A 21,757-nucleotide genomic window follows, 5' to 3' on the forward strand; every position below is an offset into this window, starting at 1 on the left:
TGTTTGTATGTATGCACAAACTCATATGCATACATACATCTTTGCCTGGCAGGGCAGAATAGATTAAACCATTTATGGTGTGCATGTGTTGAGTACTGTTAAATTTTGTATATAACTCTTTAGCAATGTTAATTATAACTCATGTTAATATAACAAAAATGTGCTGACAAATCAGATAAATCTCTGCCAATTGTTTCCTCAGTCTTGATAGCATCTGGACTAGATAATACTGGGCCATATAATTAGGTTAAGTGAACCACATTTTATTGTAGCAGCTGACACACAAAGTACCTTTGTAGCTTTATCTCAGTCCTTCACAGTAGCTAGGCTAGGAAATCAAAAGTTATGAATGCTAATACTACTTTTATTATAAAGTTAACAGTAACAGAATTTTTGAGGTCGGAATCACTTCTCCCCTCCCTCCCTTTATCTTTGTGAAGTGTGTCATGTCTCAAACACTTTCTCAAATTACATTCCTGTTCCAGATTCAGATTTCTCTTATCTGAACTTTGTCTTGGTTGTGGCTCTTCCTCTTGTTTCTTGAGATTATTCCTTCTACCTGTTATACTTTAGTACAGTTTTAACTTTATATGCTAAATCTAGCGGGGAAGACCAAAATTTACCTATGCAGAAATAGTTACCTGCAAAGAATGTGTTGGATTTCATAGAGGAAAGTAAGCATAGTATGTTATACTAATACTTGGAGTTTTATTCTCCGTTTCTTCTGCCAGCGATCATAAGAACTGTTTTAACATTTTATCAGCACATCCTCTGTGTGTGTGTGTGTGTGTGTGTGTGTTTGTGAGTGAGTGTGAGAGAGAGAGAGAGAGAAAGAGAGAGAGAGAGAGAATGCATTTATATATATATATATAAACAAATATGTCAAATTTATACTGAAGGACTGACTGGTTCTCAAAAGAACAATGAATTTTTTAATGTTGATTTTAGATATTTGAAAGTTTTTGTTTGCTTCTAAGGTTTTTTTAAATACTAAGCAAGTTTCCAGAACTATATAATTTGGTACAAACCATATTCATGTCAGAACATTGTTTTTGACCTGACTACTTGCTTTGAAGGGAAAGTAGCTGAGGAAGGGCTTAGCTGTGAGTAATTTTCCACTTATTTATCAATCTTCTGTGCTCAAAAGGGATGTTTACTATATACAGTATTGCAATTTTGGAGCAAATAGCTTTAGAAAGAGGAGTTTTCAGGAAGAAATTAGTATCTGGATTAAGGATATTATGCAAGTATTTTAATAAAGGAAAACAACTAAGAACATCTAACTGGGCCATTGATGGAAAGTCAACCATAAAGGATCCATCTCTGAGTTAAATGGCAGGTTTTTGAGGAAGTATATTTTGTATGGAGTTATTATTTTGTTAGACTCAAGAAATTTGAGACAGCAGGCATAACATTTTGTCTTTCAATGTTTGCCCACAAACATTTCTGTGAAGTAAATTGGGGTGAGAGTGATTGGCCCATAATCACTCTGGAAGCGTCAATGGCCAAGGGTGGCTTTGAACCAGGTTGCTGAATCTAATATTTTGAATCCTATATCATACTATTAACTGATTTTTGTCTTGACATTTCCCAATTTAAGTGATGAGGGTGGGCTTCTCTCAAGGTTTTTGATGTGTTTTTCATTGGCAGTGAGGGGCAGTGCAAATTTTAATTTCCCTATAGGCCTGAATATAATCAATTTCCCTCTTATTTATTTTTCCAGTGTTTGATTGTTGGAGGTGGTCCCTGTGGCTTGCGAACTGCCATAGAACTTGCCTTTCTTGGAGCCAAAGTTGTTGTCATAGAAAAGCGAGATGCTTTTTCAAGAAACAATGTACTTCATCTCTGGCCATTTACGATTCACGATCTTCGAAGTCTGGGAGCTAAAAAATTTTATGGGAAGTTTTGTGCCGGATCTATTGATCATATTAGTAAGTCATAATTACAACATTGTTTCTTTCTGAAAAGGAAAATGGAGGTCCATTTTAACCATGGTGAATATTTTTGTTTAGAAATATTAGCTGCAACCTAATACCAAGATGCAGATGTGGGGGTGTTGAATAGTTGAGGGCTCTTCCTGATATGGTATAACATTTATTACAACGGATTCAAATGCTGAAACCAAGAACTACTGCCAGGTATTTTTGGAAGAAGATTAAATAAATGCTTTAGTACCTAGAATATTTTAACTCTTTCAGAGTTTGTACCTCCTATCAATACTTTCAAGTATGTTTTACCTGAATGTCAAAGTATTCCTTCAAATTTTCATCAATTTCAATTGACAGAAATTATCTTTACATTCAGTGTTCATGTAGAATTGCCAAGCTTTTCTTTTAAAATTTGTTCATTTATTTATTTATTAGAATTATGTGCCACCCATCTCATCTAGAGATTGTTTATGCTTGAAAATCCTTTTTCTCCCAAGCTTTCATTTGAGCTATGCTGATAATTGGAAAGATATTTCATATGCTTCCTACTATGTACTCATTGTATTATAAGACTTAATAATTTAGTTTATAAAATGGTACCTAATGGGGTAAGTATGCTTCAAAAATAATTCAGAAGAAATACTCTAGAAAACTTGAGAGCATGAGCATAATATTGCTTTAAACCACAGTGCCTTTTGTCAAACTACTAAACTCATCACCTGGGCACTTACTGATGCTGGATAACCTAAATTGTATTTTTCAGTAGGACTTGATGTATATGTCAGACTTCAAATACAGCCTCCATTTACAATATGGATTATTCATTATAAAATACAGGAATGGGATTCCAATAAATAGGCGTAGATCCTTTCTTGACATTAAAAATACCGTAAAGAAACTTCCTTGGTATCTGATCTTCCAGAATGAAAATACATGGTAAATAATGCATAATCAAAAACATCACACATGACATTTCTCTTTCACAGGCATTAGACAACTTCAGCTTGTCCTCTTCAAGATTGCACTGCTGCTGGGAGTTGAAATCCATGTGAATTTAGAATTTGTGAAGGTTTTGGAACCTCCTGAAGATCAAGAAAATCAAAGTAAGTTGTATTTCTTTGAACGGGGGTATTACACAGAAAATAGGACGCTATTTTTGGTGCAACAGATTACATCTGAGTAGAAGTGTGCAAAGTGTTCTATGTGGCTTGTCTGTGTCCAGACTACAATACGTATTTTTGATTTGTATCTGTAATGAAACTTTGTAGCTTGTCCAGGCACAGATGGAAATATGTGTTCTGGGCAGAAATGTTTGTGGAGAAAGCCACAGTTGTTGCTGGTACATGACTGCTAAGTAAAGGAAGGTGCTAGAAAAGTCAAGTGAATGAAAGGACTGCTTGGATAGCTCTCACTCTGACTTCAAGCGCAGCATACACAAACAGAACACAACAGAATAACAGAGTTGGAAGGGACCTTAGAGGTCTTCTAGTCCAACCCCCTGCTCAGGCAGGAAACCCTATACCATTTCAGATAAATAGTTGTCCAATCTCTTCTTTAAAATCTCCAGTGTTGGAGCACCCATAATTTCTGAAGGCAAGTCATTCCACTGATTAATTGTTTTAACTGTCAGGAAATTTCTCCTTAGCTCTAGGTTGAACTAAGCTTATCTGTCCCCATCTTTCCAAGGTTTTTTTCCCCTTTCCCCTTTAGCTGCTAATGCTGATATCCTTGGCTTCAAAAGCAGCATAAAGGGAGGAAGAGAAGAAAGTTTTGGCTTAAGCTATGAGAAGTAGAAGAAGAGAGTAGCTCTTAGTACCTTTCCAAAGTTTGTCTCAAATGATGAAATCCTTCTGGATTTTTGATGTTGAACTACTGTCCATCCATGTTCAGCAGAACCTCTGAAATAGTATGTGTTTGTTTTGGCTTGAAACAAAATTAATTTTCCATGTTATGTGCATCTCAATATGTGACCTGAATAAATTCATATGTTTGTGTATTTTATTTATTTTGACTAATGTTCAAATTTTAGAGCAGATGTTGTACCACATGCCTTCTCTCAAACTGAAGGATTATCTCTGAAATTTTTTTCCAAAGAAGTTAAGCATGAAATTGAGCATAGAAGCTAATTAAAATCTCAAGAATCCTTACTTTAAAGAGAGTTTGGTAACAGCAACTGATTAAGTTGTGGTTAATCCCAATTTTTTAGATTGTTTTAACTGTAAGAGAATTTGCAATAAATATACACTTTTTCCCCCACAAATTTAAAGACAGCATTTCTCCCATAAAACACACTTCATCTGTGTTTTCTATAATGTATATTTTTAATAAATTGAATCTTTAAAAAATTAACTTAGAAGAAAGTAGGGAAGTTTTTCCAAACTTTTCTGATTTGCATTGTACATGTTATTGACATATGTTTGCTGGTTAATCTCTTGATTTCAGAAATAGGTTGGAAAGCTGAATTTCTCCCAATGGATCATCCCTTATCAGAATTTGAATTTCATGTCATAATTGGAGCTGATGGCCGAAGAAATAGTTTGGAAGGTATGTTATATACAGTATCAAAATTCAATTGAACAAATATCTAAAATGGAAATAAAGAGCCTGCTCATTTTTTTGTTTATGATGAACAATAAAGTAGATCAGACTTTTAAAAATTATTACACTTTTATCTTTTAAAAATATAGGTGGCTATATTATTAGCAAAGGAAAGAGACATGCACTTTTAAACTGCAAACTAATGCAGAGCTCTCCAAAGTTCCAGCAAAGGCAAGCTGTGCTATTTAAATCACAATTCTGCAGGGGTTGAAAATGAATATACACAATATTGCATATATTTAATGAAAAATTACTTTAGGAAGCAATAATTTGACTTAAAAGATCATCATTGTGGATTTGACAGAGAATAACAAAGTGGAAGGAAAGAAAGATCCTATTGTATTTGCTGCAAAAAATGTTAACTATTTTAAACTTAATTTAATAATATCAATGATTTAATAATAATAAGTATCACAACTTTTAAGTCGGCTTTTGTCAGTGAGACATTAGTTAAATAGCCCATGCTATGTCATATGACTGAACATCTTTATGCAGATTCCTATTGGGACTTAATTAGATGCACATTTAATTCTTTGGAATTACTGAACTTTATCTTAAATGATGAATTCTGAGGTTGGAAAGTACCAGAGGAATGTGATAGAATAGTCACAACAGGTAACACCAAGAAAGTTTTTAGCAAAACAAGTAGACTCTTTAGGAGATTTGTAAATGTTTGCACTGGATATGAAATATGTAGAACTGTCTAGTTAAAAAATGAAGAGGGTCAGTTTTAAGAATCTAATGTAGGAAATTATATAGTTAGAGGAGGTATGGTTCAATTAAAAGAGAAATGCCAGGAGAGAGAAACAAATATTTGAGAATTTTCATGCTCCAAATTAATTTAAAAACTCTCCACCTGAGTTCTAGGGTAAATGCCAAAATTTCTCATGGAAAAAAAGTATTAATCAACTGATAAGCATTCTCTTGTTGATTTTCCTTGTAAGGTTTTAAAAGGAAGGAATTTCGTGGAAAGCTAGCTATCGCCATTACTGCCAATTTTATAAACAGAAATACCACTGCAGAAGCCAAAGTGGAGGAGATTAGTGGTGTTGCTTTCATTTTCAATCAAAAATTCTTCCAAGATTTGAAAGAAGAAACAGGTGGGTATTCTTTTAAATGTGGCAGAATCCAGCAAGCTGGAAACCAAATTGGTGTAGGTGTATTAAATTGGCAATGGACGTTTAATTCATTTTCTTTAAGATTTTGTTGTTCATTGATTTACACAAAAATCTATAATATACAGATCCAGTCATCATGTTAAATCAAAAGCAATTTACCCACATTATATTTGTGCAGTAATGTACATTTTTTCTAGGTTGTGGGTCACCTCTTTCCTTTGGATGTAGGAATATGGAGGATTAAAAACAAATTGATTTAATTTCACTTGTAGTTTTAATTAAATTTAAATTGGAATTGAATATGAATGCTGTCTAGTTAGGAATTTAATATCATTTCCTTTTTCTTACAATAAAAACTACGATTTGGCAACAATTTCTGTAGGCCTATGTAAGCTGCATATGAGGGCCATAGATTATGGATCTCTAATCATAGCATTAGGTATGAAATAAATCATAGTTATTTTTAAGGTGCTACTCATTGCAATAAAACTAGCAAAATGTTTTATGACTTTTTACAATAGAATGTTCTCGGTCTTTATTTTTTCCTATTATGTTCTGTTCGAAAAAATTCACAACACTTTGCATACATACAAGGAGAAATCTGATTCCCGGAAACATGCTGTTTGTTGATAAATTTAATGTGATATAATTTTTAACTAGGATAGGATTTTAGACTATGTATGAACATGCATGGTTTAATGTGTTCATCTCTAAACTATTATGCGATCCTGTTGTTTTTAGTGTCATTGTCATGTTAGAATTTAATTAAATGTATAGTTGAGAATGAACTTAAATTCAAAATTTAGGAGGTAGAAAATAGTTTTTTCCAAATTTGTTGAATATTAAAGTAGAAAAAAATTAAGGAATGTATACTGTTTTAGAGTATGAGTTTTCATCCCAAAACATGTTTTATTCTTCTGTAGGAATTGACCTAGAAAATATTGTTTACTATAAAGATAGCACGCATTACTTTGTGATGACTGCAAAGAAACAGAGCCTTTTGGAGAAGGGTGTCATCATTAATGTAGGTATCCAGTGTATATTTTTTTCTCTGTATAATAGTACACATTCTGATCTCTGAGCCGGAACAGAAACTTGAAACTTAGATTCTCTGTTTTTTTAATCACTACTGTCCAGATTATTTGGGACAGATTATTTCCAGAATTCCCAGCCAAATGGCCATTGTATTCCCAAAGTACTGGAAATTCTAGGGGTTGCAGTCCCAACACATCTGAAGAACTACAACTTGACAAAAGCTGAACTGAATTTTCAAATTGAAATATAACAGGAAATTGTATTTAAGTGTTCAAGAACATTTCAGTGAAATTGAGCGTTCAAGGGAGATGGAGAGAGAACATGCAGGTAGAGGACTCATCGTAGCACTAATAAACCAGGGCATGTCCTGGATTAAAAAAAATCAAATACATAGGTATAGAATAGACAATAGTTACTTAAATAGGAGCCAGTAGTGTGCTGAAGCTGCCAAAAAAGCCAAGGCAGTCCTAGACTGCAGCAATCAAGGAATAGCATCAAGATCATGAGAAGTGATAGTATCACTTTATACTGAATTAGTGAAGCCACACTTGGAATGTTATGTCCAGTTCTGGTTGCCACAATACAAAGAAAGCCCTAGAAATAGTGCAGAGAAGAACAATAAAGATGATAAGGTGTCTGGAGCCTAACCATATGATGAATGGTTAAGGGAACTACATATGCCTAGCCCATTGAAAAGAAGGTTTAGGGGTGACATGATAGGTATCTTCCAATATTTATGGGGCTGTCACAGAGATGAGGGGATCAACTTATTCTCCAAAATATCTGAGCACAGGACAAGAAGTAACAGGTGGAAGATCATTAGAGAGAGATGCATGGTCTCTTCCAATCCTTTTTATTTTATGTTCCACATACTGTCTGAATTCATAATTTTTTAAAAAGAAATCTGTTTTTTTTAAAAAATATCTTTTTAGTTAGCCACATATATGTTTGATTTAGATGCAGTCAATAGTCTAGAGCAGGGATCCCCAACCCCTGGGTGGTGGCCTGTTCAGAACTGGGTAGTGCAAGTGGTGGGTGAATGCGTGGATGTTCAAAAGCTCCATTTGTATGAGCTGCAAATTGAGCTGCAGATGCGTGCGTGCACTTGCCCGCCCCTCGTGCAGAACCATCCACTCTCCCTCCCCTCCTCCAGTCCACAAAGCCAGAAAGGTTGGAGACCGTTGATCTAGAGCAAATTAAATTGTTAGAATATAGTATGCATATAACTTCATCCTGTATTGTTATATATAATTAGTTGTTTTAACTCGCATCCATTGGACTAACCAAGAATTCTAACAATAGACATCTGTGATTTCATTTAGGATTTTATTGATACTGAAATGCTGCTGTGCATGGAAAATGTAGACCAAAACAATCTATTGTCGTATGCAAGAGAAGCTGCCGACTTTGCGACTGATTATCAATTGCCTGCCTTAGATTTTGCAATTAATCACTATGGGCAACCAGATGTGGCCATGTTTGATTTTACTTCTATGTATGCCTCGGAAAATGCTGCATTAGTACGTGAGAGGCATCGACATCAACTGTTGGTTGCTCTTGTTGGAGACAGTTTGGTAGAGGTAGGATGAAATACGCATTTGTTCAAGATAGCTTTCAAAAGTGATTTGCTTTGTAACAATAATTTTGTGAACCATCATCTAGTAAATATTGCAATTATGAATGCTATAATACTATTCTCTAACTTAAGCGGTAGGAACTTCAGGAGCATTTACAATCCATACCAAGAGTTTTTTTTTATTACTTTTACTATTGTCCGATATTCCAGCTCTTAACTATTGATTGTTTTTCCTCCACTTTCTCCTCTTTTGTGTAAATTGCTTACCTTCCTGTATTCTCTGCTTTCTCCCTGTAATATTGTGACTGGATGGCATCTAGATCTGGTCATTGACTGTAATAAAGAGTTTGAATTTTTTCAATGTGAATTATATTAGATGTTACCTAAAACAAAGATATGTTTCATAGCCGTTCTGGCCAATGGGTACCGGTTGTGCAAGAGGATTCCTAGCTGCATTTGACACAGCGTGGATGGTGAAAAGCTGGGCTCAAGGAAAACCCCCTCTTGATATCCTAGCAGAAAGGTAAATCTATATGTGTTTGTCTTTATATACTAGAGAAGTGAGTAAATTCCATTTTTCACAGAGGGATGAAGAATCCGTGGCCAACTAGATATCAAGCATTCCTTACTATTGACCTTGGGCACTTGGTTGCTACAGTGTATTTCAGTAGCATCTAGGTGACCTAGTTCTGCCATATTTGATAATGCTTCTATTATCTTATTCTTGTTTTTATTTTGTTATCAATTTGTTTCTCATTTGCTTCACTGCAATCTTTGCCCAATTACAAGGAGGAGAGGAGAGTTGTTGAGAGAGTTTTTTAAGGATTTATGTATGGTAATGATGAAGTCAAGTGTCTGTATTTGGAAATAGGTCATATAAGGGCTGAGAAAGCATGTTTGTGGAAAGCAAAAGACAGCACAGGCTGGAAACAGAAACCTGGCTGACTAATAATGGCTGTGAAATCTATACCTACTGCTGTTTTGTGGCTAAAGGAGGAGTTGTTTCTTGTGCTAAAGGAAAATTAAAACCAGATGATTTAGGATGATGTAATCTTACTTCTTCGGAGCTATTTTTCTGTTTTAGGAAGACCTGTTTTCTGTCTGAGTTGTTCTCATCATCAGCATTTTTCATACTATGGCAAATCTAAATTCATTGTCCGATTAGAGGTGGGTGCACATTAGGTAGGGACGAAAACTGCATGCCTCTTAAAAACAAACAGGCATATTTCTATTGCTGTCTTTCAGGGAAAGTATTTATAGACTCTTACCTCAGACAACACCTGAAAATATCACTAAGAATTTTGACCAATACACTATTGACCCTGCCACACGATATCCAAATTTGAACTCAAGTTGTGTTCGGCCACATCAGGTAAGCCAAGATATAAACAACAAAACTCTTTATATTCATAGCAGTACTAGGAAGGGTGGATATTTTTTAGAACATTTCTGTTCAACTTTGACTGCCATGAATATAGTGGTTACATAATTGACCTGTAAAATGTGAAAACAAACTCAGATGATTATGAAGAAAATGCAGACCTGCCTGGTTTTCATGCATGTCTTGATAGATTTATTTCCCCTAGATGCTTATTTGCAAGTTACCACAATGGTGTTTTATTGAGTTTTAATATTGGTAAATACTTGGAATCTTGGAATAGGATAGCATATAAATATAATAATTAACATATAAACTGGGGTTAGATGGAGATTGCATATCCATTGTCAGTTTAGATAATTGAATGATAAATCAGATTTGAGCAGTGACGTTTCTGAATTCAATTGATAATTATCTTCCCTTAGGTGAAACATTTATATATTACAAATGAACTGCAGCCCTGCCTATTAGAAAGAGCAAATACCATTAGAAGATCAATTGGCTTTTCAAAACATGGTATGAGAACTTTCATTAGTATTCTTTTTTACACCATATATGAGAAGAGTTTGAAAGTTGTAAAGATTGTACTATTTTTTTGAAAAAAAAAATTATTCTTTCAGAATATGACATAAGGCCCAATAAACTTTTAACCTGGTGTCAGAAACAGACCGAAGGATACAAGAACGTGAATGTCACAGATCTCACTAGTTCGTGGAAAAGTGGCCTTGCCTTATGTGCAATTATGCATCATTTCAGACCTGACCTCATGTAAGTTTTTATATATGTATGTAATGCTTGCTAATTGCCAAGTTCCTTTTAAAATAGAGACTAGAATCAGGCCAATCAAAACAGTAAATAAAGATTGTTTCTCTTTTTAACATCTATTTTGCCACTCTCTGCATCTTTTTGTTCAGACTCTGCTCCTTAATGTCTTTGGCTCCATTCTAAAAAAATATCAGGTTTGCAGATTCAAAGAACTCCTTGAGTTTCAATCATGCTGCTTTTGCTTGCGTTAGCAGAAGTTGATGTCTTTTATGCTTGTATTTCTTCCTGAATTCATAGCATTTGTTATTTTACAGTGTTTTCTTTTAAATACTCTGTGCTGAGTAATATTCACATGCAAATGTGGGGAGAGGTTATTCAAAACTGAGGTGTGCCATTTGTATTGTCATAACAGTCTGGAAAAAAAAATACAAAAATAGTCCAAGACAAAAGAGCAATGATAGAAAGAAAACAAACCTTGAAGGCAACCAAAAGGAAGAAAGGGGCATCAATTGTCCTTACCAAAACCTAGGCAAAGAACCAGGTCCTTAGGGCTCTTTGAAATGCCAGTTGTGTGTGTGTGTGTGTGTGTGTGTGTGTGTATCTTAATGCATCTGTGGAAGGATATTATGTCAATTATTTGGAGAATACATTTTATTTTTTTATCCATATGCCAGTTCCCCAAGAATTCTGGAGATGATGATGATGATTATATTTTTATCCTGTCTTTAATATATTTTGGTCAGCTCAAGGCAGTTAACGTACCTAATGTTCCCACCTCTTGTTTTCTCCACAAAAATAGCCCTGTGAAGTGGGTTGGGCTGAGTGTCTGGACCAAAGTCATTCATCCAGTTTTTCATGCCTAAGAGAGACCTAGAACTCACAGTCTCCTGGTTTCTAGGTCAGAACTTTAACCACCACACCAAATTGGCTCATACTAGAACTAGAGAAGAGCAACAAAGATGATTAAGGGACTGGAGGCTAAAACATATAAGGAACGGTTGTTGGAATTGGGTATGTCTAGTTTAACGAAGAGAAGGACGAGGGGGGACATGATAGCAGTGTTCCAATATCTCAGGGGCTACCACAAAGAAGAGGGAGTCAAGCTATTTTCCAAAGTGTCTGAAGGCAGGACAAGAAGCAATGGATGGAAACTAATCAAGGAGAGAAGCAATCTAGAACTAAGGAGAAACTTCTTGACAGTTAGAACAATTAACCAGTGGAACAACCTGCCTCCAGAAGTGGTGAATGCTCCAACACTGGAAGTTTTCAAGAAGAGACTGGACAGCCATTTGTCTGAAACTATATAGGGTTACCTGCCTGAGCAGAGGATTGGACTTGATGACCTCCAAGGTCCCTTCCAATGTTGTTGTTGTTGTTGTTGTTGTTGTTATTATTATTATTTTAGCAATTACTTCATACTTATTTAGCAAACATCATTCTCTAGAATAATGACATTATTATGCCAACAGATACTAAGCTTCTTCCTAATACCTAATGTCTTCCATATCTATGTACTTAACTTCCCATCATTTCTAGTTGTAGCCTCTAGGAAGTATTCAAATAACAGTTCAGTACATCTGTAAGATGCAAGATTGAAGACAATTTATTTTGAACATTTACATATTCTGGTTTGGTATATATATTATTCTATTATTTATTCAGGATTTCTTTCATTGGTTGGTTGGTTGTCAGAATTCTAAGGGATAATTATAGACTATTGTTTTGTACATATAACCTGGACTGAAATGATGTAAGGAGATGGTGGTATTTCACTCTGGCAAAAACATAATGTGGAAGAGAGTAAATAGGTATGAATACTTACTAAATTGATTTTTTATCAAGGATACCAACACGGATTTCCCCCCCCACAATGTTTTAGAAAAACTTTGAAAACAAAAAGATTTAGTACAGGGAGAAACATTTTGTAAAGTACTGTAAGAGATGAGCAACAAGAAAATAAGTCCAGTTGCCATGACTTAGTTTTTAGACTGAGATATTTCTGTACTTATATGACTTTTCTTCCTAATTCTTAAGTGACTTTGATTCCTTGAATGAAGAAGATGCAGTCGAAAACAACCAGCTAGCATTTGATATTGCTGAACGTGAATTTGGAATTCCTCCTGTCACAACTGGGAAAGAAATGGTGTCTGCTGTGGAGCCTGATAAACTCAGTATGGTCATGTACCTCTCAAAATTCTATGAGCTATTTAGGGGGACACCTCTCAGAGCAGTGGGTAAGTTAGCTCTGTTGCTTTTACTCTAGGCAGAAAACAAGCTTTTGTTACTTTTACATTCAGGTTTGGCCTTAAACCTGACCCCAAGGTTTCTTGCAATTGTAACTGCTTTGGAATATCTAATTAGATTTAGCTATGTTAACCAGGTTTTATAACAAAATAGGGTGAATGGACAGTTTTATTCTTGAATGGTTTTGGAAAGCCAGAAGACACTGTTGCCATTACTTATTTTGGTTAATTGATTACATAAGTTTTATGAAAGTTGGTGATCCTACACTTGGTTTTCATATTTGTGTCAGTTTTATTACATTTTTTAATTGAGAACCTTGTCTGCTAGATATATTGTTTTCTAAGTTCTATGATATGGATCAGTAATATTTAGAAATCTACGCAACCCAATATACTTTTGCACCTTTCACATAAGCAAAATGGCAATGTGGAAAAGAGGACAACTCTTGGCTCTGTTTTGCATTAAAATTTGCACAACAGAAGAGCTTTTAGGCATGCACTAGTATCTTTTATTTAAAGTAATCATTACAACCTGCTGATTGCAGCTGTTTACTCAGATATGCATCTTGCTTAGACTCAGCTCTGCTCAATGTGTTGTGATTTTTGTGTCAGTATTTGGCACTGTTTGAGTGACTGAAGCCTTTAAATCCACCTCCCAACTTTCTAGTCAGTCACAGAAAGACATCTGACTTCATTGGAAGGGACAAGGACAAATTTTATGTCCCTTTCATGTGGTGGTTATGGATAGAAATAGAAGTGGTAGACCTCTGACAGGCAAATCCCTTCCATCCCCACCAATAAAACTTCTTAAAATCCAAGCAGTGGCCTGATATCCATTTCTCAGGCACATCTTGGGTCTTTCTTCCAGATTTGTAGGAAGGACAGTTATAGAGGTTATTATAAAAATGTTCAACTTTTTAGAACTTCATGTTTTTGGAGTTGTTATGGTGGGGAATAAAAATGGAACCAGGGACAGGAGACAAACCACTTCTACTCTGAATTTTTAATGTTTTTTTAAGTACTGCTGAAATTCAGCGATTTTGCTATTAATTTTGGCAGTAAAGTTTAGGGTGTTGAGTGGGAACTGAATGTCTATTCATCTCTATTCTAACTTCAGAAGATAGGACTGTACTATTTAGTTTGAATAATAATGTTTCTTTTTCAATGTTTCAATTTTTTTTTTGTAATGAAAAACTTTCTGAAGTTAACAATGAGTTATAAAGGCAGTTTTGTAGGGAAAAATACTTGAAAGTATAAATAACTTGCTTTACATGATTTCCAAATTAATACATGATGCCTTAATTTACTTTATTTGTTTATGTTTGAACAGGTACTGTGACAAAGCAAAATGGAGAAAGAATTGATCCTTGTTCAGCAAAATCATCCAATTTTGTCCGTAATAATCACATAAACTTGACATTTCCAAGGAAGAGAATACCAAAAGTAAAATTATATATCTTTTTTCTTCTTCCTCCTCCTTCAGATAAAGGAATAAATGCATGCATAGTACAAAATAAACAGCACACTTATAAACTTACAAATACTGTGTAACTCATGATGGTTAAAAATAGGATTATACTCAATTATCTACATGTTATTTGATCAGAGTATGGCTTTCCCTATCATGCAAACTTTGTACATTTCCCTGGACTATTTGGTTGCCATTTGAGGTCACTATGAAATTGACCTTTGATTTCCTGAGGCTAAATTATTTCAATAGGACTATTGAAAAATGTTCTCCAGTAAATCTGCTCTTCCATTTACAGATGTCAAATTGACCTAATATTAAAGGAAACTACAGTTTTTAAAAGAGAATTTACTTATCAGTGACAAGTATTCTCTGCTGATTTCTGAAAGAGATCACTATGTTTTTTCCCCCTCTGTTGATCCTTCATTGGAACAGCTATGGTATGACTGCATAGTAGCAGGAAAATAAAAGAGTGAGTGTGTGTGAGTTTGCAGGTATGATTAATAATGAAAGAGTGTTACTTCCCACTACTAATTTTATATTTAGTGCAAGACATACTCAGCTGAAGAACAGGAAGAAAGTTTCGTTTTATAGAGATACAACTTCAGAACATTAAAATTAAATTTAAATTAAATTTAGAAAACTAAATTAAATTTCATCCTATGTATGAAAATTAAATAAGTGTGATCTTTGAGATGAAGCATCCTATCATATCTCTTATGTATCAGAAAAAGATACAGCTTTACATAATACTACCTGTGTTCAAATATGAGCTTAAACTTTCCAGTATTTTTATAATGAAATTGCTGTATATTAGATAATTCGTCTATCAACTTCTATCATATGACACTGTTTGATAGAGTGTATGTTGGTTAAAATTGCCATCTGACTTTACTTAGTTACTCTTGTGATGAATGGAACTTACACCACCATAAACTAGCTGCATTGATTTGAATAGTCAGCTAACAATGGCTACACTCTAGTACAGGGGTGTCAAACTGCCGGCCCACAGGTCGGAGGCGTCATCGGAAAACCACGGCCACCCCATTGCCGGCAATGGCTAAAAAGCTCCAATATGTTGCGCGATGTCACATGACGTCGCAAGTTTGACATGTCTGCTCTAGTATGTGAGGTTTCACACATGCAATGTAACTCCCCCTTCTCTCCCCCCTACATTTTCTCCCTACATCTACTTACGTGTCCCTAGAAGGCCTCCAGAGAATTCAGCATGCCTGTATCATTTTACAGAGATTCTTTGATTAAATAAGAGAATAAACAAAAATATTTGGTCAAACAGCTTCAGTAACTAGCAACTAAAAACAATGAGTGCATTTTGTGCTTTTAAAGCTGTTATCAGCTCTGCCTTCTGAAAGGCTAATGAATAAAGTTTAAGAGAGCCTCCCAAATACAAAATGTAAGACTCTCCTTAGGCCAACCAGTCTATAAATAATACCATCAAATCATGTGAATATTAAGCTATCTACCAGTAGTCATATGCCCTTTTTAGGAAACAGCCTTTCTTTATTCAGCTATGCAAACAGAACTGGTGTTTTTATTCAATTGAAACCCAGCTATCCAATTTAGCAGAAGTTAAAATGCTCACCCTTTTAAACAAGTTTGCAGTAGATTCCTCTGCTGAAATATTGATATGGTGTATTTCACAATGTAGCTTACTGTAATTTTTCCAGTCTTGCACGTCAACATAAATTAGACATCTTAATTTTTTTCTGTTTTTTTTATTCTATACCAGCTTTCCTGCCCTCAACTACACAAACAACAGTGAATATGAACATTAAAAAAAAACATGCTCAGAAACTTAATTTTAAAAGATCTATGAATTAAATCTACAACTCTGTAATCAGGACTGTGCTTATAGTTCTGTCCCATCGATGGTTCTTTTACTTACTTCCCTGCTTCATTGGGAATGAAGATCACACAAATAGCTTGGCAGGGAGAGAATAAAAACAATTTTCCCATTCTGGTTTCTATTAGTAGTAGGAATTTCTATTATAGCCTCTTCCAAGAGCAGAAGGATAATTCTGGTTCATGTGACCCTTAATGATGATTTTTATCTAGACAGACAATAGTCTAATTTAAAAAAAAACTTTGAAAACTTTTAGGACCATTTTTAGAACTATACATCTGTTGGTATTTTGGAAAGGAGAGCTAAGAGTGGTTTTGTCCATCATTTAGAACATTACACATAGCTATAAAATAGTTCCAAAAGAAATAAACTTAAGTGAAATAATGTGGCTTGCAAACTCATTTTGTTGAATTTTATCAGCAATGCCACTCACATTAGCTTGAAATATTATTCAACTGACATAATATTGAAATATTCACAGGATACTTTCTACCTCTTCGAGAGGTAGAGAGCTATATAAATTAATTCATATCACCGATAACTTCTGTCTTCCTTACATAAATAACAACTGGTGATTTATCCAGGACCTGAATGGGACAGCAATATACACAATCTCCTAAGTGGTGTCATCAAAAAATGTGTAATGCTGGGATTTTTAGGCCCAAAATAATGCACACAGACCTTGAATTAGGGGAACCATATTATCTCCTGGTGGATTTCTGAGCTACTGTGACATTGGAATTGTATGATTCCTGAGTTATTGTGAGATGTCAGATAAATACAATAAATGATTTTATATGTTTAATCCACAATCCAAATTCATGGTGTGTATGTATGTATGTGTGTGTGTGTGTATTGCTTTTGCACCAAAAATAGAATATAGATAAGGATAATAAAAGACTTTATCTTTTGCTTTCCTTAAGTCCTTGAAATCTATCAGTTCAGGTAATTGTTCTCTTCTCATGGTTTTTTTTTTTTGGGTGTTTTAGCTGGTTAATAAGAAAAGTGCTCCCGAAATAATACAAAGAAGAATGGCAGAAGACAAAATGGCTTTCATTTTCATCAGATATGGTTTTATGTGGTTTTCACATAAAAATCAGATTGTACACATTTCACAGCTTATGAATAGAATGGAGGAGACTGAACAAACATATTCTAGTTTGGACTATAGATAACAAAATTTGCTGAGAATAGGTTGGTGTTTGTAGAAAGAGAAACATTAATATCAACTGGCTTTATAATATATTAAAAGTGCCCTAAAATTAGTCCTTCAGTCAATTCTTCATAGAAAGATGCATAATGAAACCTTGAATTGTACCTAGTACATAATTTAATTATACTCTTTGTCCTTCCTCCTTTTATAACTAATTTGATTTTTTAATGTACAGCATGTTCATTTTAACCAGTGCTCTTTGATTAAATAGATTTTTTATACATTTACAATTGTGAATGTTTTTTAACTTGATTTCATTGATTTTAGGTGGAAGAAAATGAAACCAGTAAAAGGCGACGCAAAAGTCTCATCAGTTTTGAAGAGGTTAGTAATAAATTTAATTATTAAATATGCTTTTATTGTATAATAAAGTTTGTTCTCCACTAGAAAAAAGTAGATATTAGGGAGTTCACATTCAGCTTTTTAACTGATTAAAATTAATCCTAACAAGTCAGGGGATAGGTAGCATTATTTTTATTTATTTATTAAAAGGGTTAAACTGCCCCATAGTTGAAGCTATTAACAACTCCCATTTTGTCATCAGTTCAATGTCCACAAAAAGAAAAATAACATTATTTTGGAACCTGCTTTAAACAAGCACGACTTCACTTTAGCCTATTTCAAGTAATATTGGATTCTTCAAATCTGTGGTTGCAATCTGTATGGCTACTGCCATTGACAATGGAAGCTCAACTTCTCTGAAGACTTGTAGTGTGACAAGTGTCAAATATCAAGGATAGAATTGACTTACTTGTTTTATCTTAAGGGCATTTCTATGGCTTTAGATACCGTCAACCTGAATCATTTAAGAGATTTGGGAATAGTCCCATTCCCATCTCTCAGGTAGGTTACAAATGATGTTGCTTGGACACAGATCCTTAAAACAGGAGATATAAGAAACTCTACAGATTTAATCTGTTCCCAGTAATATTTTATATCATCTTGAAACACTGGAAATATGCTGCTGGATTTATCAATGTGCTATTTCTCTATAAACTTTTCAAGAAATTGTATGCCTTCACTGAGTGGCCTGCAGTCTGTAGTGAGATAGATAAGGGATAATTCATTGCAAGTGAAGCAGAAGGTGCTCATTTGAAAGGCAATAATTCCAAAGAAGCATAGAAATGTATATTTTAAACAGGATTGCACTCTCCTTGAAGGGTACATAGCTAGTTTGGAGTATTTTTGGACTTGGATTTATCTCTTGTTTCTGAGACCAAATTGAAGAAATGGCCAGGGGCATGTTTTATCAATTTTAGTATTTGTACCCATTGGAAGACAATGATTTTAATATTATGATACATATCCTAGAAACTTCAAGGCTCTATACAGGTCTACCTTTGTGTCTATGAATATTTTATGTGGAGCAAAACAAGACAGTGAAGTTGGTCTCAGAAGGACCATGAGCACTCCATATTAAATCTATACTTAAAGTATAGTAGTCGCTGCCGATTAATTTGTTCACAAAATACAGTTAAAGTATTACTTAAAGCCTTATATAGTTCAGGTCCAGACTATTTGAAAGAAGAGCAGTTTCTATATGAATCTTTACGATTACTAAGATATGGAATGCTTTTCAAGTTCACAAATGTAATGAAGAAAGAACAATTTGGGCTAGTAGTTAAGGTACTACTACAGAGCGGTTGTTGTGGGGACAATAAGGGGAAGGAAGAGTAAGTATGTTTGTATCTTGAATTATTTATTTTAAAAAATGTAGATTTTTGATGTAGATTAAAAAGAAATTTACATCACAAAATCTACATAAATGGCAGTCATTAAGGTTGAGGAATAAATACATATACTTATTTCCTTCATTTGCTTGCTTATAGTCTTCAAACCATTTAAATCAAGAAAGAAATTCTAGTAATCAAGCAAGGGATTTGAAAGAAACAATAAATCGAAACAGAGTGAAATCAATGGCAACGCAGCTCTTAGCCAAGTTTGAAGAAAATGCGCCCAATGTTTCATTAAGGAGACAGGTGAGTGAACAAGCAAATAAATAAATACAGATGAGAAGAAGGCAGAGCAACTACAGGACAAGGCCCAGACTTTCTTGGTTAGTTGAGAAATGGGGATAAGAATATACTGGCAAAAACAGAGATGAGGTGGAGATGCTGAATTCTTCCGGCCTCTATGTGCTACAAAATGTGGAACATGCAGTAAGATGAAGTGAATATCTGAGGCATCAGTGTTGTAAGATGAGGAATTCCTTCATAGTGCCATGCAGTTAATAAAATCTGGACTCCTAGTACCCTTTATGTAGCACTTATGCCTACACCAGAAGTTCCATGTTTGATTATACAAAGCTTCCATGATGCTATTGCCCACATATTCTGGATCTGGTCCTTGTGACCTTGGCTTGTTTTTGGATTTTCTATGTACATCTTATGCTTGATAGATTAAATGAATCTACTGGCCTAGTTAGTTTGATCAGCTTTCATTTGACCAGTACTAGACTTTCCTTTGGCCTTGTTACTGCTTTGTTACTGCTCCCAGTACAAATAGTAACATTGGAGTCAAATCATTCTGAGGGATAACCAGCTATTTTGAGCAACTGGCACATAGGCCCTCTGAATATATATGCATGACATTACTATTTAAGTTTTGAATATAAGGAGAAAGATCCCAAAACTTTATTCTGCTTCCAAACAGCATTTCAGGGAATACTGATATTGATCAACTCTCAAAAAGTATGATTCTGGGTAATGCAGTTCAGTATTAGCTTCAGAGTCTTCACATAAATAGGAAATACAAATTTCTAGAAAGATATGCAGATAATATAAATATTGGTGGCATTATAAAAGGAAGCATCTCAGAGTTCCTCCTGTCTTTGTACTTTTTGTATAATGGTAAAATGCCACATAGATATTTGCTCCTATTCTGAGATAAACAAGATCCCTTTCAGATACTAGATAGTATGACATAATTTTATGATGCTTTCCTTCCCTGTTACTGAAAATTTTTGAAATAATATAATGACATGGGCTGTCTTAGCATGTAATATATATAATTTAATAGAACAATATATTTTTTTTATATTCCTGTGCTTCTTAAGATAGTTAGCAATACTTTGGTTAAGATTACAAAATGGTAAAAATTCTGTTACACATTTTTATTGCTACTTAAATAAATTGATTTCCTAGGAACATTACACTCCATACTAGTTGCTGCTTAAGTATGTGCAGATATTTCTAGTATAAGATTACATGTAGAAAACAAGACAAAATTCTGAATCAGCTTGGGCTTTTTGGTCAGAATCTTAAATGTCCAGCAGAAAAACTTGTTTGAAACATCCTACATAAATTCAGTGTATACAATTATGTAAAACAGTGCAGAGAAGAACAATAAAGATGATTGAGGGACCAGAAGATAAAACATATGAAGAACAGTTGTAGGAGTTGAGGATGTCTAGTCTAATGAAAAGAACTGGGTTGACATGATAGAAGTCTTCCAATATTTGAGGGGTTGTCACAGGAAAGAGGGGGCGACCTATTTTCCAAAGCACCTGAGGTCAAGACAAGAAGCAATAGATAGAAACTAATCAAAGAAGAGATCCAACATAAAAATAAGGAGAAATTTCCTGACAATTAGGACAATCAGTCAGTGGAACAGGTTGCCTTCAGAAGATGTGGGTGCTCCATCACCGGAGACTTTTAAGACGAGATTGGACAACTACTTGTCTGAAATGGTATCAGGTCTCCTGCTTGAGCAGAAGATTGGACTAGAAGATCTCTAAGGTCCCTTCCAACTCTGTTATTCTGTATTCTGTATTTTAATTTTATTCCTATTACTATTGAACTTGAAATGAAAAATATTCAGAAAAGAAGAGTATTTTTAACTCCTACATATCACCGCCTAATTGACAGAGGATGTTCTCAATTGAACCACATGTAAAAGGTGTGAATGTATAATGTCACATTTTCCTACTGCAATGAAGATTGTGAATAAATTGTTTACATTTCTGTCTTCTCTACCTACAATGCTATTCTCGATAATTGCTCAAAGTTAATTTACAAATGGCTGATTTAAGCCACTCACTCACTCTTAGGCCTAGGAAGAAGCAAGCAAACTACTCTTACATATCACCACCTAATTGACAGAGGATGTTCTCAATTGTACCACATGTAAAAGGTGTGAATATGTAATGTCACATTTTCCCATTACAATGAAGATTGTGAATAAATTGTTTACATTTCTGTCTTCTCCACCTCCACCTCTATGATTGCTCAAAGCTAATTTACAACTGGCTGATTTAAGCTAGTCACTCATTCTTAAGCCTAGGAAGAAGCAAGCAAAAATCTTACTTCTAAAATCTTACCAACAAAACTGCAAACTGTCTCCAGACAGTTGCTAGGACTCAACACTGACTCAATGTCACCAAAAATAAATAAATATAAGTTTTAAAGTTACGATTAAGTTAGGTACTGGTAGAAAGTGATGACCAAATCAAGATAACTGAGATCATTATTTTTTTATTTAAGACTTCCTTTTTCTTCAAACTATGTTTATGTTTCCACACCAGTTGAAAAGATCACATATATTCTTGATAATTAACATGCTTGCCTGGTTAT

At 34.4% G+C, this 21,757-nt stretch overlaps 1 protein-coding gene across 21 annotated transcripts in view; it reads left to right on the plus strand.

The window, feature by feature from the left end:
- MICAL2 (microtubule associated monooxygenase, calponin and LIM domain containing 2) overlaps positions 1–21,757 on the plus strand; it is a 129,598-nt gene that overhangs the window by 37,408 nt on the left and 70,433 nt on the right. For 20 of the 21 annotated variants that reach the window (XR_005556372.1, XM_039340316.1, XM_039340319.1 and 17 more), the window contains 14 exons: positions 1,724–1,931; positions 2,915–3,031; positions 4,371–4,472; positions 5,471–5,626; positions 6,568–6,668; positions 8,002–8,259; positions 8,663–8,778; positions 9,501–9,627; positions 10,059–10,149; positions 10,254–10,401; positions 12,433–12,632; positions 13,972–14,084; positions 17,454–17,510; positions 19,016–19,165. Coding sequence is in view for 20 of the 21 variants with exons in the window: in XM_039340316.1 (XP_039196250.1) it covers positions 1,724–1,931; positions 2,915–3,031; positions 4,371–4,472; positions 5,471–5,626; positions 6,568–6,668; positions 8,002–8,259; positions 8,663–8,778; positions 9,501–9,627; positions 10,059–10,149; positions 10,254–10,401; positions 12,433–12,632; positions 13,972–14,084; positions 17,454–17,510; positions 19,016–19,165 (1,944 nt within the window). In the remaining variant the exon portion in view is untranslated. Of the gene's footprint in view, positions 1–1,723; positions 1,932–2,914; positions 3,036–4,370; positions 4,473–5,470; positions 5,627–6,567; positions 6,669–8,001; positions 8,260–8,662; positions 8,779–9,500; positions 9,628–10,058; positions 10,150–10,253; positions 10,402–12,432; positions 12,633–13,971; positions 14,085–17,162; positions 17,197–17,453; positions 17,511–19,015; positions 19,166–21,757 lie in introns of those variants that run through there. The other variant, XM_039340333.1, reaches the window with a different exon arrangement.

This window comes from Crotalus tigris, unplaced genomic scaffold, assembly GCF_016545835.1.
Source record: "Crotalus tigris isolate CLP2741 ecotype Arizona unplaced genomic scaffold, ASM1654583v1 scf7180000017744.3724543626:3957646, whole genome shotgun sequence".
NCBI classification, from domain to species: domain Eukaryota; kingdom Metazoa; phylum Chordata; class Lepidosauria; order Squamata; family Viperidae; genus Crotalus; species Crotalus tigris.